Raw genomic sequence first — 18212 nt, 5'->3', positions numbered from 1 at the left:
AGTTATATTGAAATCAGACCAAAACTGTAGGAGGAATAGCGTTTTGAAAAATTGTTTACAAACGGACAGACGGACGAACACCTTACTATCGCATAAGCTCTTCTGGTCTCTGACCAGTACAGCTAAAAATTGTAGGAAAGTGTTGTGTTCTAGCTTCCTATTGACTCTTAATCATGAATTTGCAGTACAACTGCATAAATGTAATTCAGGGAGGGGGTTATTCAAGCCAATTCAGCAACTTTTTGTTTTTCAAGACCCATCTTTATATCGTCACCAGAGTCATTCAAGTGACTTTTTTTTTTGTCCATTGTCGTGTGGGTGTGCTTCGTGTATTATCTTTTCACATTTTCAATTTCTGTTGAAAAAAACACCAATTTCAATCAAACTTGTCTCAAGAGTATCCTTGGGTGAAGGGGATTCAAGTTTGTTAAAATGAAGGGCAATGCTCCCTCCCATGGGCTCCCAAAGGAAAAATAGGGTGGATCATTTAAAAATCTTAAGAACCACTGGGCCAGAATAGTTTAAACTTATATGAATGCTTCCTGACATAGTGTAGATTCAAATTTGTTCAAATTATAGCCCTCTGGAATAGGGTGGGGCCACAATTGGGGATCAAAGTTTACATGGAAATATGTAGGAAAAATCTGAAGGACAGCAGGGCCATGATTACCTGGTAGTCAGAAGCCTTAGGCAGTGCAGATTCAAATTTGTTCAACCCATGGGCATAGGATGGGGCCACAATTGGGGATCACATTTTTACATGAAATAGATAGAAAAACCTATTAAAATCTTCCCAAGAAGAGCAGGGACCATCCTCACAACGTCAGGGGTCCTGAGTCAACACGTTGCCGTGTTGACTCAGGACCCCTGACATTGCGAGGATGAGCAGGGACATGAATAGTCATAGTAATATGCAAGCATCCTCAGGTACTGCAGATTCAGGCATGTTGCAATCATAGTTCCCAAAGGTAGGGCGAGGTCACAATGGGAGGTCAAAATTTAATGAAGTTATATATAGGAAAAAATCTTTAAAAATTTTCTTCTCAAGAACAGGGTCATGATAAGTCATTAATATGCAAGCATCCTCAGGTCCTGCAGATTCTTGTTTGTTCAAAAGATTTTGGGGGATAGAATCAAGCACCACAGTAGAGGATCAGAGTTTCAAGTGGAATATAAAAATTTTTTTAAAAACAACTAAAAACTTGTATCGAAAATTCTCTTTCTCAAGAAAATATAAGTGGGCAAACAGATTTCATGATTACAGCAAGTACATAACCCTTTACTTAATTAAAAATATCCAACATTCAGGCTCCAGGTTGGAGCTAAGTTGGTAATATATTGAAAATGCATAAAAAAAACTTTGTATATTGATTTTGTATACGTATTAAAATTTACAGTGTACTTTATTTCCTTTACTCCTGATTTTATAGGGGCAAGCTGCATAAATATGATTATGATTACGGGGTGCTTATCAAACTGTAAGATGTATACAAATCAAAGCCAGTTCCAGGTGGGTCCAAACTGGCCATAGCCCAAAAAACTCAGGTGACCATTAAGGCCCATGGGCCTAGTCTGACAGAATCCTGGGCTCTGTAGTCCTTGTTCCTCTCATGTTTCCTTTTCTCTATCTGATCAACCCACTGCAGTATTGCTACAAAATAATCTCTTTCATGGAGTGCAATTAATGGATCTGTGTGTTCTACATCAGCCAGTTTCCTGTTTAAAAACTTAAAGCTATTGTTTAGGTTTTGTATGATTTAATGTGGGATCATGTTTCTTACATGTATCTACATTAATAACAAAGATATAAACAAGTGCAATGACACAAATCATATTTTTGGCATAAACTTGCTTTTTTTGTCAAAAATGAAATTTGCTAGCTTAAAAATTTTGAAATATTCTGTTGTGTTTTTTTTAACTTGCATGACTTGATATAAAACCAAACTAAATCCTATGAAGAGAGGCATTTATACATGTATCAACTAAAATTGGAAAAGACTACTTTACCAGCTTAAATACAAAGATCATCTACAGGAACACAACAAAGTTCCAAATTATTAAACCTAAAACCTTGACCTTTGAAAGACATGATGTATCAGAGACATGAAATAAAATTGAGGATTTCTCAGTTATTACGCATTTAAATCATTTCTTATTAACAAGCAATCTACATATATTTACAGTCAGTCTTATCTAAAAGCCTTTCCATACAAGTTAATACTTATTGCACTATTGACTAATTAATTTAGCAGTTAAGACTCTGAAGGCCATGAAGGATGATCCACATCTTAGTAGTGTGACCCTTAAGAAGCACCTCTGGTCACTAGCACTTGAACCACACGACACAGGACAAATTCATTGTGTTGGATACATGGGTGAACAAAAAAGTGAGTATAACCTTCTCTTCTTTACATCTGAATTCAGAAGGGGAACAAAATCAAAATACAAACATACATTAAAAACTTAATAAGTAACATGCAAATCAAGTTTGTGAATACATGCACAAGTTCTGGTGATTTCTACATTGAGAGATAGTGGTCTTTCACCTCCAGCACCTTAATAAAGTCTTGACAAATAAAAATGGACCAAAAACAAAACCACAAAGAAAATATCTTTTGTGACCCTAACTACATGTTTCATGCATAAATTGTTAAGTCTAAATACTGTAGATCACCAAATTTTCGCAACACTTTAATTTCGTGACATGGCCATTTGGTATTTATAAGCGAGACATAAGCTGGTTATTGTTCTATATAATCTTTTGTACAAAAAAATACGCAAAAATTAAATTTTTGCGAGCAAGCTGTCTTGCGTAATTACGCGAAAATAAAGTTCTCACGAATAAAAAGTGATCTACAGTACATGTAACATTGCTTATCACAGTCATCCTTGCATCCTAAAATAAAAGAATAAAAATTGAAAGAAACTAAAATAACATTGTCTTTTTAAGTCATCCATGTTTTTTCTATCATTAAATAATAGATATTGTTTGGATATACATGTACTGACATTCATGCAAAAAATACATACTGAAAATACTCCACCTTAATTTTCTGGAGAAAGGGCAAGAACACAATTCGATACTGAGTCATATAATCAGAGAATTTGAATGCCTTTTCATATAATGACCATTTAAGATGAGAAAGATCTTCCTCTTTCAAGATTAAAACTGAAACTGATAAATTTTGAGAGGAGAGTGATTAACAAAATAAGTTTTTCAATAAACCATGTAGTTTCAATGCATGTGTAACCCCTTCCGGGCAGTTCTCTATACAATGTACATCAAATAACTGTAAAACTAGGACAATCTTGCCACATTTATAGCATATCTGATACAATATAAAAATAACAAGCATTTTAATGAGACTTGTAATGTACATGATATTATCTGTCAGTCCAATATCTCAAAATAAACATTTTGTATCCATAAAGCATCACATATCTATATGGGCAGAAGGAGGGGGGATGGGGTAAAAAATTAATTCCACAATGAAAATATACTCTTTTGTTTCTTTTTACAAGAATGGAAATGAAGATGACAAAAATAGTACAGAATCATACACAAAAGATAGGAAAAATATATAATAAAAAGGTTTTAATACCGTAATAAAGGAGAATAGTAAAAGAAAAAAAAATCAGCAATAAAATTTAACATATCCCTGCAGGAGATGTCCAGATCTCAGATGTCTTCACAAGATAATAGTTTGTTAAGTTCTGATTCGACTAGTCCTGTCACACATTTTGGATATGGCGTGGTTATAACAAACCCCTAGCGGTCTTTACTGGTCAGCTTATCAATGAGTTCCTGGAGTGGGGCCAGCTCCCGCCGCTCGATCAGATTGAACTCCTGGACAAAGTAGATAAAGTGCTTGAAGGAGGTGTTGAGGTGAGCCTCTTCGCTGAGTTGCACCACCTCCTTAAAGTGCTGGTGGTAGATGTGGGCGTAAACACGAAACAGTCTTTTCAGAATGGTTTTGGCAATTGAGAGAAAATTTTTCGGAAATGGCACTCCTTTGGGAAAAAAATTGACAAAAAACTTGTTTAAGTGCATAAAAAAATGTAATAAATTCATAAATTTGCAGCTAAATGTACAGTTTACTAATAAAAATGATAGACGAATCTGAGTTGTCAGGCCCAAATAAAGCTATTTGATTACTAAAAGGCTTGCAATGTTAAAATCTGATTCCCTAAAATACCCTATGTATACCTATTTCAGGAGAGCAAAATTGAAGAACATATTATATTTTCTTTATCTTTTTAGAAAAAAATTTACATGTATGTTTTAAAAGGCTATTCATAATTTATGATAATCCTTTGTTGTTTTAGACTGCAGATAAACATGAACAGGAAGTAACAAAGTTAACAGTCAACCACAAAATTCAATATACTGCTAATAACAAAATATTTTTGCTGAAGATTTTTATTTCTGCCTTGATTAAAGTCATCCACTACAATTAATATTATATTTAACTGATTTTATCCATGTTTTTATTTACATTGATCTGACTATTACCGGTATACGTGGTAGAGTATTTACAACTTGTTTACAGTGATATTACAGCTCTCAAACACAAAGAACCATAAAAGCATTATCAATGTCACTTACCTATCTTTGAAGGGAACAGGTTCTCATCATCCAGCTGGTCTTGGACCCATGACATGAGATAATCAATATATTTTGGTGCTGAGCACTTGATGGGCTTTTTGACTGTCTGTCCGTCTGCCCAGTGATACTCGTATTTTGGTCCAGCTGACATCACTGGGCAGGTTTCTTCTATACAGAACTCTGTGATGGTTCCATACAACATGTTTATTTGATTGAAGAAATCTACAGCTGTTAAAGAAATACACAAGCTTCAGAAAGCTGATTTTATGCCAAGTGCAGTTTTGATGAATAGACAGTCATACAATAAAAATACATTTTAATAATTTCAGGAAAAAAAAATTTCTTGCATAGATCTTCAAAACACCCTCCAGGCTGTAATACTTATGGTCAAATTTGATATGAACTCCAAGATAAACTGCTCCAAGGAAAATATTATTATTGTAGATTGGAATTTATTGATAAACACACAGGTTCAAATTTTCCATTACTCTCTGATAGTCAGGACTGCTCTTGTTAGGCAAAATTGTTTTATCAACAATGCAACAACTATGAAAGTACCATCAATGTCACTGGGACTTACTATTGACTGCCACCCATTCATTGAGATCCTCCCCCTCCGGTAACATGACGGCCTGTCGTAGATTTCCACTGCCCAGTGTGACAGCAGCATGTTTCATCAAATCATACTGATGTGTGCCTTCAGGAATGTTCTTCTTAGGCTTGAAGGTCTTGTTACTACGGCCTCCACTGGTAAAAGAAAAAAGAAAAAGAAAAAACAGTTATTTGCAGGGAAAACTTCTGTTTATCTTAATTCCTGATAATGATAATTCCATTCCCTCAATTTATAATGCCCTTAAATTGTTCCTGTCTACAATGTTTACAGTAAGTGAATTTTGTGTAAACCAAGATTTTTCCTGGCAAATACTTTCTATATTCTCTTTTATGTACCTGGTAAATCATTTCCTCAAATGTTACCTACTGCAACAAGAAAAAAGAATGGAATGATCATTCTTTATATTATCTGTACATTACTGTACATCAGGCCTTTTAAAATCTGCCAGTACCTGGCTGAAATCAAAATTGTACTGGCCAAAATACTTGGAGAAAAATTTTATATTTAATTAAAATTTCTTCCACAATGTACCTCCTATTTTGTAAAAGTATTGCTGTTTCTAATCTGTTTGAAAGCCCTGTGTGCATTAATAAAATTTCAGTGAGCCCCCCACCCCCCTCCCCTTTACATATACACATTTCTTAAACATATCATATTGACTGCAAAATCATTGATTTATACTCTAGAAATACTTTTTTCTGCTTGTTTGGTTGATTGTTTAATGTCCCTTCAAGGAATTTTTCACTCATATTAAGACACCATTACTTCCCAGAGGAGTGTTGCAAATTTAGACCTGTACTTGGAAATTATGACCTTTGAGCAGTGAGGGATCTTATTCGTGCCAGCACCTACTGCAAAACAGTAACCTCAGATTATACGGTCTCATCTGAAGGACCGGTCTCCACATCACACAGTGGATTCGAAACTGTGACATAAGGATCAACTCCTTACACATCGACTCTAGAGCAAATGCTCTACTCACTCTAACCACTGTGCCACTTTTTTTAGTCTAGTTCCTATCAAACAGTAGATAGATATTGTACAGACTACTTTACCATATATCTTGTTCTATTCTACTCTGGTTCTTGAAACCATTCTTCTAGGGATAAGTTTATTTTAAGGAACACCCAGAACATTAACAATGATACAAGGTTAGTCAGTCAGCAAGACTTGAGATAAACTGAAAATGTAACTTCTATCACTGCAGCTAAAGGCACTGCCTGGTATAAAGTGTATCACCAAATGTATTAATAGACCATTACCAAGTTTTTTCTCCATTTAGCATCTACTTTTCATTTTAATTTGACAGATTAACACCATAAATAGAAAGCAATCGACAAAAGTTTTTATTCGAAATGATCAATTTCTTGACTAATGACTACTGATTTTTTTTTCTGATCTGGGGTGCTAGACACCAAGGTACACACAAATAAACATAGAAAAAACTTGGAATGACCTTATTCAAACTGTTCATGCTATAGGATGCACAGATGAATAGATATTCAAGAAACCTTTATATTAGAATTTAGAGAGAACATCCAATTATTAAAATTATATTCATTGTCCTACAGATTTACACATTTTCTACGAATAATCCTGGGAGTTTCGAATGCCTCATGGCATGTAATTTCGAAGCGAGAAAAAACATTGAGAAAATGAGTTGAATTTTCATCTTTATATGGATTATTTTTTAGGGTAAAAGGCATATACAAGCTCAAAGAGGTTCACGATTAATTTGGTAATAGTTTTCAGTGCAATTCTTTTTGTATTCTTCAAAATTGTTTTCGAGCGGATCCTTTGCTCGAATTTGCTACAATGCATCGAATGCAACTTTATGGAACATATTCTAACTGTGGTAATGGCTTGTCCCCAAGACACAGTTAGACTATTCTACTACCTTTATATATATACTAAATAGACCCTGTCGTTAACCATACAAGTTTAGGAAATGTCATTTGCTACTTAACAGGGTTCTCATTAATGCAAGAATCTGCGTCAAAATTATTTGGGACTCAAGGTTCTTAAAAAAGATGCGTCCGTGAACTCATGAGTGGATGCATCCTCGTTAGCAAGAAATTTGGGTGCTTTCAAAAACTGGAGATTTTAGATTAAATATTTAATCGAAACATTCCTGTAACTATCATAAAGTTTATCCAAGAAATAATTTTTCTTGTACCTATTTCTATTTTTTAAAACAGGGATTGATTATAAGATATTTCATGTTTATCAGTGAATAGTCCATAGTCATAATAGTGTTGCATACCAAACTCCGATAGTTGTAAACATACTGCAGCTTTTTTTAAATTTAAAAACACTTGTGAATCTTGAGTTTTATCTAGAAATCATAATTACTGCTTGTATACACAATGCGGCTTGATTATCTCGTGAATTTCACCCAGTGCAGACAACCAACAGGATTAGTTACGCCTCATTGCACATGACACCTGTCATTGTTTACAGTCAACTTTAGGTACTAATTGATTATGCAACAGTTAATCTTAGCTTTATAAACACCAAGTTAATTTTTATGGCAACTGATTACACGTGTATTTTAGAATATGGCTTGGGTGCATTACCAGTTTATATATTTGAGTATGTTAATATTGCGTAAACAAACTGTTAAAATAATGAAGATTTTTATTTATGTTTGGATGGAAGGATACTGCAATAATTCAGTTGGGGGACTCAACATAATTTTTCTGGAACGCACCAAATTTAGCTGGGACGCAACCTTCTCAGAAATCTTCAGTCCTAGGACTCAAGTTAGCAAAATCCTAGTGAGAACCCTGCTTAATATGCACTAATTCACAACTGGATACAATCAATTCAATAATTATTTACAGACTATAGTGCAGTAGATACACAGATGCATAAATGAACATGGCCTTTCATCTAAAACTATCTTGAATTTAATACAGCTTCTTTCCACGAAAGCCAGTCAAGTTCTGAATTTATATATAAAAGGTTGTCTATTTTTTATTTTGGTGATATGAAACTTTAGGCAGCTAACAAGGTGAATTGCAGGGTATACACTTTTGGTTAACCCAATTGCAGCATGTGTACTAATACTGTAGGTTAAATGTAATTAGGATGAAAATGATCTAGCTCAGGTCAACTATAAACTTTTAGATTAGGAGTTTATTGATTTTGTAAGAGCATCAGTCTATAATGATGTAGTATGTGATCACTACTTTCTAAAATATGTATCACAACAATGAAGGAACATAAAATGGAAGCTAAATTTACTCATCAATCAGTTCAGCATATAAATACTCCTCAGCCTATAATTCAGAATACATTATTTCGTCTAATATTAATTCTTCTCATATTGGGTATTACTATCTAGACAGAGTATTATGACTATATATGCTATAGATACAATAGGGTATAAATCAGTGTCAAGTGTACGTACAAGTTAGTCAGCACTAAGAAGTCTCTAACCTACTCAGAAAAATAAATTTATGTCTATAATCTACCACAGTATTTAGTTCAAACTTCCAAATAGTTGTTAAATAATAAATTATCATTCTGGGTAAAATGTAGAGAGATTGTTAATACAACAAAAGCTCCCATGTAAACAATAACAGCCAAATGTCAATAAAGCAAATCACATCAACTTACAATAAAAAGCTCATTCTGCATATAATTGGCAATTATGAGTAGATATAAAATTCCTGCTACTTTGTATCATGGATAGAATGGTCAGAATTTATCTGACAACTGATATTTACGCCGATGTTAATAGATTTTCCTCAACTTTGTTGTTTGTAAACATAGAAAATGGTCGCCGGAAACAAGAACCAGGAAGCTAACAAATATATATGAAACGCTTGGATGATTAGGACAATATTAAATGGATCATGTTCTCACCATTTTCATTTTTTCTTCTGATGCATTATTTTAAACAAACTCTAATACAGGATGATTTACAGACATATTCTAATATTTCCATGGATTTTAGATAAAGTTCGCTATCTATGAAAAAGAATTCCTGATAAAAACGGAAACGTCTTGAATGGTAAAAGAGAGACAACTCTGCTTCTAATATTCGGTTGAAAATCGAATTGGTTTCATTGCGTACTTGTAAAAATTAATTACTAAAATTGTTTTAATATAATTGAAAAGCATACTTTTAAAATTTTTAATTTGATTTAAAGTGTACTTTTATTGTTATTCTTATACTAATATGTAAACCCAATGCTGTTATTTTCAATTTGAGGCTTTTTTAAAATTAAGAAAAAAAGTTTAAAAATAAAGGATGACATGCGAAAATTGCAACAAAACAAGCATTTTTCTTTTAATTGCAGGAATGGTCAACGCCTAATCTACAACTTAACGTAATTACTTTAAGTAAAAGTATGTATTTACGAAGTACGAAGCTGTTTTCAAAGGCGGGGGTTATCACAATTTCTTGAATCTTTGTACGATAATGAGGACGCTCACCTTTTCACTTGACTTTATACATAGTAAGCGCATGTTTGTCTATTGTTCCCCATTTAACAGTAGTTGTACATTTGCATTAATAATGCTGTGTCAAAAGGAGATTAATAGACAAAAATGCGCTTATGGTATATGAGAAAAATTAATACTGCTTACATTCGTTCTCTCTGTTGTACATAACCAAGGGCTGTGGCATGTTAAATATTATAATTCAGCACATGATTTCTTATCTCAGGTAACTCTGTGAATACTAAATTGCATCACGTGACTTGTAAGGTAGCATGTTTTGTGCTAAGTAGGCCGGACACTGTGCTCAAACACGTTGAATTATCAGGTATCAATTCAAAATATTCTTTACTTACATGGACGTGCTTGTTGTCTATCTGGTCTAATTTTAGAGCCCATTCTTTGTTAGCTCCACCTCTCGTACATACTTAATGTTTAATCAAGGGCATGTACATGTATGTGTAAATTCTCTATAGGTGAAAAGCAGTAAAGAAAAAAAACCCAAAAAAAAACATAGAATTATTTTATGGTAACATAGTCTAAACTCGTTTTAACATTTACATTTGGTGCCAAATTGACAAAATTCTTAAGTATATATACAAAAATGAAAAGCAACAAAGGCGACAGGAAAAGACACAAAACCCAGTGTTAAATGTTTATCATTTGATGCCGGGCTTTATCCTTTGACCTTTATTTTATTAGAAAAACTTTAAAGAGATATTTTTTAATCAAGCAATTAAAAGAAAATTGATCAGTTATTTTGGTTGACATATAAAACAGCCTGGATTGGTTAGGTCAATACATTATATTTATAATGATTAAAGTTCCGCACTACGGAAGCCGGTTGGTGCCGGGTAGAAAAAATATTTTATCTGACGGCCGCCTTATAAATAACTGGCGACCGCCAGATAATTATTCAATTGAATTACACAGAAATTATATGGCGGACGCCAAATAATTTTCAGGCGGCAGCCAGATAACTTTCTGGCGGCCGCCAGATCTTTTTATCTGGCTGCCGCCAGAAAATTATCAGTTTGGCGGTCGCCAGATAGGTTACTGGCGCCCGCCAGTTATTTATGTGGCGGCAGCCAGATAAAGAGATCTGGCGGCCGCCAGATAGAATATTTTTCTAGCTGGCACCTATACCGGCTTCCGTGATAGTGATTCATATGTAATTGTGGGGGGTTTTTTTTTGGGGGGGGGGGGTCAGAAATATTTTGTTACAAAGTATTAAACCTCAGTATTAGAAATAAATTATATTTTAAAGTATCAAATAACTTGATTATTAACGATTATTTCTTTCCGGGGGGGGGGGGGGGAGGGAGGTGTTCAGGTCATTACATATTTGACCAGATCGTTAAATTTTCATGAAATGGGTGGATAAATGATTATAAATTCGCTATTTTTTAAAAGCATTTATTAAATTGAATTACACGAATACATCATAAGCAAGATTTTTTTTTAAATATTTCATTTATAAACCTAAAATATTGTTTTTGACGAATTTTATGGGGTTTTTTTATCTTCAGATCAGACAGGTCTTTAATAGGTAAGGCCCCGGGATCATGGAATGTCTAAGTCAAAATGTATAAATTGTTCTGAAACTGTGAAAATGACGTTGAAATCAAACAATCCAAAATAGATATGTTGTTCAAAATTGCATTATTAAACTACTGTTATCAATAAATTAAGAGATTTATCACACAAATAATAAACATGTTATAGAAAATTTAAATTTTGACTTATGTCTAAGTCTGTTTCGTGATTCCGGGGCCAGATCTTTAGTATCTTCCATATAACCTTGAGCATTAAAGAATCTAGATTTACCTTCGCCTGAGCTGAGACAATAAAGTAGTAGATATGAAGTACAAACATGATGTTCATCGTTAGCATCTATCCGTTTCGTACATTGAGCACAAATTCATAATTTTTGTAAGGATTGATCAATAAGATTTTTTCCAATGATTAATTGAAGATAATTTTGCACATAAATACTAACAATGAGAATAGTTTTTCTTGTTGTTGTTGTTCTTTTCTGATAAACCGTTTTTGTCCGATTAAAATTTACTTATTTTCCCCTTCATTTTATATTGGCTTCAACTACCGTCGACACGAGGCGTGAGGTAGACTGAAGGCTTGTAAAAATGGTAAATACACATACCCTAAAGAAAAAAAAGTGTTGAATGTGGTTTGAAAGAAGTTAAATTATTCATTTTGTTCCTACTGATCACAATTTGCTGTATGTGATATTAGAGAATGGTAAATTGTAACGAGCTTTGCGATGTCGCGTTATGTCGCCATGTTTTCAGAAATGTCTTTGTGAAAAATAACTTCCTGGCTAAAATGAAAGTGTAACAATTTTGCGTCGTATTTTGTTTTGTGGTATTTTTTTTTAAAATACTTTTAATCTCTTTTCGCCAAGAAGCTCTGCTGTAGACTACTTCACTTTTTTTTCATGTAAAGTTTGCACACACCAAAATCTGTTTTGGACTATGTTCCATTAATGTCTTATTGATAATGCATACTGGAATTTATAAGCAAGTGCATATTCATCCTTTAATACAACAAATAATAATGACACCTTTTTAAAGCGTGAAACAAAATCATTATAGATTCTTTATGTTTAAGCTTCATTTATAGAATAATCTGTATCATTGGGCAGGCCAAAATGACTATCATTTTAACGGACATTCTACTTAGTGTAGGCTATGAGTTTGTGCTGATCACAGTATTGACTTTGTGAGTGTTGAATGATAATCTAATCAATTAAAATTAAAAGATTTTGGTGAACTTGGACAATTGTGAGATCCTTTTTGTTGCAATCTATGTAAGCAGGGGATCTAAAGACTAATGTAATAAAATAGGGTTAGTGGTGCAAATCTGCTCGCTTCAAGAGTCCTTGTGTATAGATTATTGTAAAAAAAAAAATCATTGCCATCTTTATACCAATAAAAATTTGATAATTGGTGTTATTACATATGAATAGTGACTTTAATTTACAAAAATTATCATCATTTCACAAGTGTCATTCACAGAAGCAGTAATTTTATCTTGTCATTTATGATTAGTCTGGAGATGATGAAGGTTGTGTTGTTCGGTTAAGGGGTCTCCCATGGTCTGCAACAGAAGCTGATGTTGTCAAATTCTTTGGAGGTAAGAAATGTAAAAAAAAAAAAATTCTGTGATTTATTGTAGATTTGTATGGTTACTGTATACAGGGAAATTTTTGCCCCCATTTTATTTTTGCCCCGTTTGCCCTACTAAGGTGGGTGAATTGCAAGTGTGAAAGGGCAAAAATAACACAGGGCGAAAATAATCCTGTATACAGTTTATATATAAAACATTCAAGGAAAAAAAATAAAACAAGTATTTGAAATATATATACTTGTATCAAATTTCACTGCACATATTTAATTGAAGTATCTAATAAGTAATTTCTAAGCATCAGCTACATTTAGGGCTTGGAAGATAAAATGATATGTAAATGTATCCTAAAGTATTCATGAAATATGAGCATATTGATACATCCATTTTATTATCAAATACATGTATTACAATTGTGTATCATTATACACAAAGTTTGAATTGACCACATCATCCTAGCTTAAAAAATACCCACATATTTCTTCATCTGAGAGTTTAATAAATTGAAAACTTTTCAGAAGATGTCCAGATAGTGGGGGATGGAAATCAGGAAGAACAGGGCGTACATTTCACATTTTCACGAGAGGGGCGACCAAGTGGGGAATGTTTTGTGGAGTTAATTGATGAACACAATGTACAGGAAGCACTAAAGTGTCATAACAAACATATGGGAAACAGATACATTGAGGGTAAATTCACTTTACAAAATTTGAATTCAGAATCTCATTATAATGATTTGTTATGAATTCTCATTGTGAAAAATGAGTTGAGAGGAAATTTACTATGGTGTTTGTTTTTTATTTCAGTTTTCCGATCAAAGAAAAGTGAAATGGATTGGGTGATAAAAAGGGCAGGACCAGGACAAATGCCGGGATCATGCGAGGCTGTGGTCAGATTACGGGGGTTACCTTTCGGTTGTTCCAAAGAGGAGATTGCTCAGTTCTTCACAGGTGAGGTCACGGGAAGGGCCCTGAATTTAAAATCCATTTTTCCAGTTAAAGTTATTTTTTTGTGTGACCCTATAGGTAATAAGAGGAAAAAATAAAGAGAAAAAGATTTATGATATGAAGTTGAGAACTACTAGTATACTAAACTGTTAAATTAAAATCAGGTTATAGAATTTCAACTTTTAAAGTTGAACTTAAATCTGAAATGCCTAATGATGCATTAGATGGTGTTAAATCATTGAAAGAGTATTCATAGATCAATGATAAAGGGTAAAAGAAAATGTTGATAGAGGGATAACCGATTCAAGGGAATTGTTAGCATTGGATTACAGTTTCTATGAGAATTTGTCAAGATCCCAAACAGTTAGGGGAGGATTCAGAATTTAACAAGGTGTTGATTACTGATATTAAGTATACTGACTGGAAAACCAGTTTTTAGTCTTAAGAAATCCAATTTAATTAGAAATCTAAATGTATTTCATGTGTACATGAACAAGGACTAAATTCTGAATAAGATTTGAAGGAATTATATGATTTTTCAAATTATTTTAAAAAATTAAGAATTGAAGTGATTTATTAAATAATTTTCAAATTATATAAAAAAAATTATGCAAATTTTTCAAGGAGAGAGTAGCCATCAATTCTAGAGAAATTCTGTATTATACCTCCCCTTACTGAAGAATTGAATGACTTGCTGCACATTGTGGCAAATATATGTGGCTGATGTCATGTTTCTCATTGGGCCTGGGGTCTATAGGGTTGGAGATTGTACCAAATGGGATAATGCTACCAGAGGATCGACAAGGGAGAAGCACGGGGGAGGCATACGTCCAATTTGCATCACAGGAGATAGCCGAAAAAGCTTTATCCAAACACAAGGAAAGAATTGGGCACAGGTGGGAGGAAAGGGCCTCTTGGGGCATGGTCAGCTAGATTAAATCTTGGTTAAACTCTGGTGTAAACAGGATAAAAGAGAAAATGATTCAATAAATATTCTTTGCTTGCTGAATCAGCTCTTTGATCAAGTTTTTGTGTCTCTTTGGTCTACAAAGGAAAAACACAAGTTCTACTTAACACAAAATGATCATCATCAAAGTTTCTTAGAGTATTTTTTTTTTTTAAAAAGTTGATCGTGGAATTTACAAAGTATGTCAAAAAAGCCAAAATTGAAATGAGATTAGACAAAAACATTAAAAAAATATAGACAAAACTGAACAGCAAGCAAAGTAAGAATAAGTCTGGAAGTTAAGGACGGGTCTACAAGGTCGGTTGGCTGGCTGGTTTGGGAGGTGAGAACTGGGACTGGTGGGTTTCCACGGCAACACACTAGCCTGGTAACATTTATAGTTTACAGATTTGAATAAAAGCAGAAATGAGAGAATTAATGTGAATAAAGGTTTGCGTACTAAATTTTATTGCTTTGAATAATCTGTAGGTAAAAAAATTAATGTTGATTAGAGAATGATTTTGTGTGAGTGAACTATTGTATTTTCAAAGTTAATACATGTTAGAAGTAAGAGGAGTGCATGTAACTAATGTTGTTAGAAATAGAAAGATGATGTAAAAGATTGTGAGCATGTTTCTCTATAAAATTTGTTGTTTGTTTCTTTATGGGTAATGTGAGTGTTTTCAAAAATTTATTCTAATCCATTGTATGGTAATATGGTTAGTCTTCTCGGAAAAAGTAGAGAGGTGCTAATATTACTCTGTTCAATTCTTTAGATACATTGAGATCTTTAAAAGTGGCATGCAGGAAGCCCAGAATGCCATGGGACAGACCCCCAGGATTCGGCCCCTGATGGGTGGTTCTGGTGGGGGCATGCAGCGGCCTGGACCCTATGACAGAACCAACCGCTTTGGAATGGGCGGTGGTGGTGGAGGCAACATGGGAATGGGTGGCAGTCCTGGAATGGGCATGTCTGGATATGGCATGGGCCGTGGAGGTCGTAATGTCAAAGGTGAGCAAATCCATCTTTTTCATCTATTTCAGAATTCGTTCCACAGAATGAAAATTTGAGTTACCTTTGATATATCAGTTAATAAGAGTAATTGAGTAGATATTAAATGCATATTGCAATTTATGCTGTAAGCAAAATTTTTTCAGCTGAAATTGAAAAATGAGTAATGACATATGCACACTAGTAATAAATTATCTATAATTGCTTTTCTTTTCATCAATAGGATTCTTCGAAGATGATTTTGATGACTTCAGTGGAGGTTATGGACCAGGACCTGGTTATGGTAGTGGAGGTGGTGGTGGAGGTGGCGGAATGAACCGCAGAGGTCCCATGGGAATGAGGCAGCAACAACAGAGAGGAAGAATGAACATGATGGGAGGAGATGGAGGAATGGGTGGTGGAATGGGAGGACGCATGGGAGGAGGAGGTATGGGTGGTGGAATGGGAGGAGGAGGAGGAATGGGTGGAGGAAACCGACAAAGAGGAGCCACCCCAGGAAGTCACTATGTCAGCCGGACTGGTCACTCTGTACACATGAGGGGGCTTCCTTTCCAGGCCCTAGAATCAGACATAGCAGAGGTAAGTGGTTCATCATTCCAACATAATAGAAATCAGTTTAGACATATATGTAGTCATATTCTGTTACACCTATCAGTTACATCACTGAAGAAGAAACAAAAAATATTGCAGATTATGTATTATGTAAGCTTTTAAATATTCTTTGTATCTAGTTCTTTGCTCCATTGACGCCAGTGAGGGTAGAGTTTGAGTTTGCTCCTAATGGTAGACCTACAGGGGAGGCTAATGTCGATTTCAAAACTCACTCAGATGCGGTTGAAGCTATGTCAAGACACAAAAAAAATATGCGTAAGTATCAGAACACTGATAATGAGTTGTATAGAATGATTCAAGTTTTGTTTGTTTGTTTGTTTTTTGGGGTTTTTATTGGCCCAATAATCTGTGTGAATTCATAAAGTTTCATAATGTATGGTACAAGCATAAACGTTTATAGATAAGCATATGCATCATAAATGTGGCAGAATTTAAGCATTAAAAATACAGAACTAATGAAGATTTGTTTGTTTCAGAACACAGATACATAGAGCTCTTTTTGAATTCGACCCCGGCTGGACGACAGAACTACGGACAAGGTGGAGGATTTAATGGAGGGGGTGGAAACATGGGGAACATGGGTGGAGGCTATGGTGATGGTGACGATTTTGATGATTCAGAGGATTTTGATGGTAGTTGTAATCTTCTTATTATGAAATTTAAAACTTGTTGATAGGGTATCCATTTATTTACCTTTAAGTGCATAATGTTTTTAACAATAATAAAGGGAAAGGAGAAAAGAAAATTTACAAGGCTGTTAACAGGAGAAAGAAATCAATTGCACATGGCACCTTTTGATTGTGGATATTTATCTTTTTAGTCTTTTGTTAAATCATGCATTTTTATTCTTTCAGGCGGCATGAACAATTTTGGAGGTGGAATGGGCAATATGGGAGGTGGCATGGGTAATATGGGCGGTGGTATGGGCAACATGGGTGGAGGTATGGGCAACATGGGTGGAAATATGGGAAATCCAAACTACACTGCATTCTGATAGACATTTTCAAAGTTTTGAAAGACTCTCTCTTTTGAATGAAGTTACTAGCCATATAGAGTGTTTGTTCTCCAGGATGTGACATTTATATGTGTTTTTTTATTGTTGTTTATGAATTATCTCCAGATCATGAATATCTCATTTTACATAGTGCATTGTTGTTCATTGTCATAATTTCAGTGAATATTATTTGCTGAGTTTACGTGTATATACATGTAAACTCGGAATAAAAGTGAAAAATATTTAAACCTTCTTGTGGTTTTCTTAGCGTGTGGGGTTTGTTTGTCTACAAACCTGTGATTTAGTTTTCTATGTTTTTACAGTAATTTCATAAAAGTTATTTTTTGTCAAAAATTGTACAATTTCTAGACTGCAATTAATCTTGCACACATGTAGGTCATGCCAACTACTTTTTGTAACTGATGGCCTGATGACACAATCTCTTTAATTTTAATTTACATTCAGACATCTCTTTGACATAATGAATAGGGGGACAGTTTTATAATTGAGTAGAAGGAATGCATCTGGTTTAGTTGCATTTACGAGTACACAAATTATTACACCTCTGAGTAAAAAGCATAAATTCGTCACAGGATTTAGCAATATATGGATTGAATTATATTGGATTTTAAAACTCATTTCTTATTAACTTTGTGATGCATGGCTTTACCCGTTTTAAAGGAATCTTGCTTACTGCTTGGCTTATTATTGGCTCCAGAAGCAACCAATCTACATATATTTGTGGTTGTCTTAGAAAGTGCACATGGGAAAATGACAGTACATGTATTTTTGAGACATACTTTTTATTCCTTTGATAAAATAATTCCTCATTGATAATGCTTAAAAAAGTTTTTGAGTTGTAAAGTTAAGATTACTCGAATTAGAAGCAAGA

The 18212-nt window shown here is 34.0% G+C and overlaps 2 protein-coding genes across 3 annotated transcripts; one reads left to right on the top strand and one right to left on the bottom strand.

The window, feature by feature from the left end:
• Positions 1-1737: 1737 nt before the first annotated feature.
• Positions 1738-9032, bottom strand: LOC133184291 (MOB kinase activator 1B). The gene is made up of 4 exons (XM_061319294.1): positions 8841-9032; positions 5187-5353; positions 4607-4834; positions 1738-4011 (listed from the first exon to the last, which is right to left on the bottom strand). The coding sequence occupies exons 1-4, from the start codon at positions 8852-8854 to the stop codon at positions 3770-3772; spliced, it is 651 nt and encodes a 216-aa protein (XP_061175278.1). The 5' UTR covers positions 8855-9032; the 3' UTR covers positions 1738-3769.
• A 3655-nt stretch (positions 9033-12687) lies between these two features.
• Positions 12688-17568, top strand: LOC133184289 (heterogeneous nuclear ribonucleoprotein H3-like). 2 transcript variants are annotated; one of them, XM_061319292.1, is made up of 9 exons: positions 12688-12818; positions 13328-13498; positions 13616-13759; positions 14514-14652; positions 15479-15714; positions 15938-16293; positions 16446-16581; positions 16803-16958; positions 17181-17568. In XM_061319292.1, exons 2-9 carry the CDS (start codon positions 13477-13479, stop codon positions 17318-17320), a joined length of 1329 nt encoding a protein of 442 aa, XP_061175276.1. In that variant the 5' UTR covers positions 12688-12818; positions 13328-13476; the 3' UTR covers positions 17321-17568. The 2 variants fall into 2 exon arrangements, with proteins under 2 accessions (XP_061175276.1, XP_061175277.1); XM_061319293.1 differs by lacking the exon at positions 14514-14652.
• The last annotated feature ends 644 nt before the right edge of the window (positions 17569-18212 follow it).

The sequence above is a fragment of the Saccostrea echinata genome, unplaced genomic scaffold (genome assembly GCF_033153115.1).
Source record: "Saccostrea echinata isolate AGI-Se365-2 ecotype Australia unplaced genomic scaffold, CSIRO_AGI_Sech_v1 ptg000010l, whole genome shotgun sequence".
Taxonomy (NCBI): domain Eukaryota; kingdom Metazoa; phylum Mollusca; class Bivalvia; order Ostreida; family Ostreidae; genus Saccostrea; species Saccostrea echinata.
The sequence above is the reverse complement of the archived record's forward strand: the minus strand, read 5'-3'. Positions and strand labels throughout refer to the sequence as shown.

What these genes read in the sequence shown, in the direction of transcription:
- LOC133184291 (XM_061319294.1), bottom strand. An exon ending in TGAATGGGTGGCAGTCAATA is followed by an intron (nt 4,835 to 5,186) that starts GTAAGTCCCAGT and finishes TTTCTTTAACAG; the next exon opens with CTGTAGATTTCTTCAATCAA. An exon ending in CCTGTTCCCTTCAAAGATAG is followed by an intron (nt 4,012 to 4,606) that starts GTAAGTGACATT and finishes TTTTTCCCAAAG; the next exon opens with GAGTGCCATTTCCGAAAAAT.
- LOC133184289 (XM_061319292.1), top strand. Translation starts at nt 13,477, where the DNA reads ATGGGAAACAGATACATTGAGG. An exon ending in GATTGCTCAGTTCTTCACAG is followed by an intron (nt 13,760 to 14,513) that starts GTGAGGTCACGG and finishes TGGGGTCTATAG; the next exon opens with GGTTGGAGATTGTACCAAAT. An exon ending in TGGAGGTCGTAATGTCAAAG is followed by an intron (nt 15,715 to 15,937) that starts GTGAGCAAATCC and finishes TTTCATCAATAG; the next exon opens with GATTCTTCGAAGATGATTTT.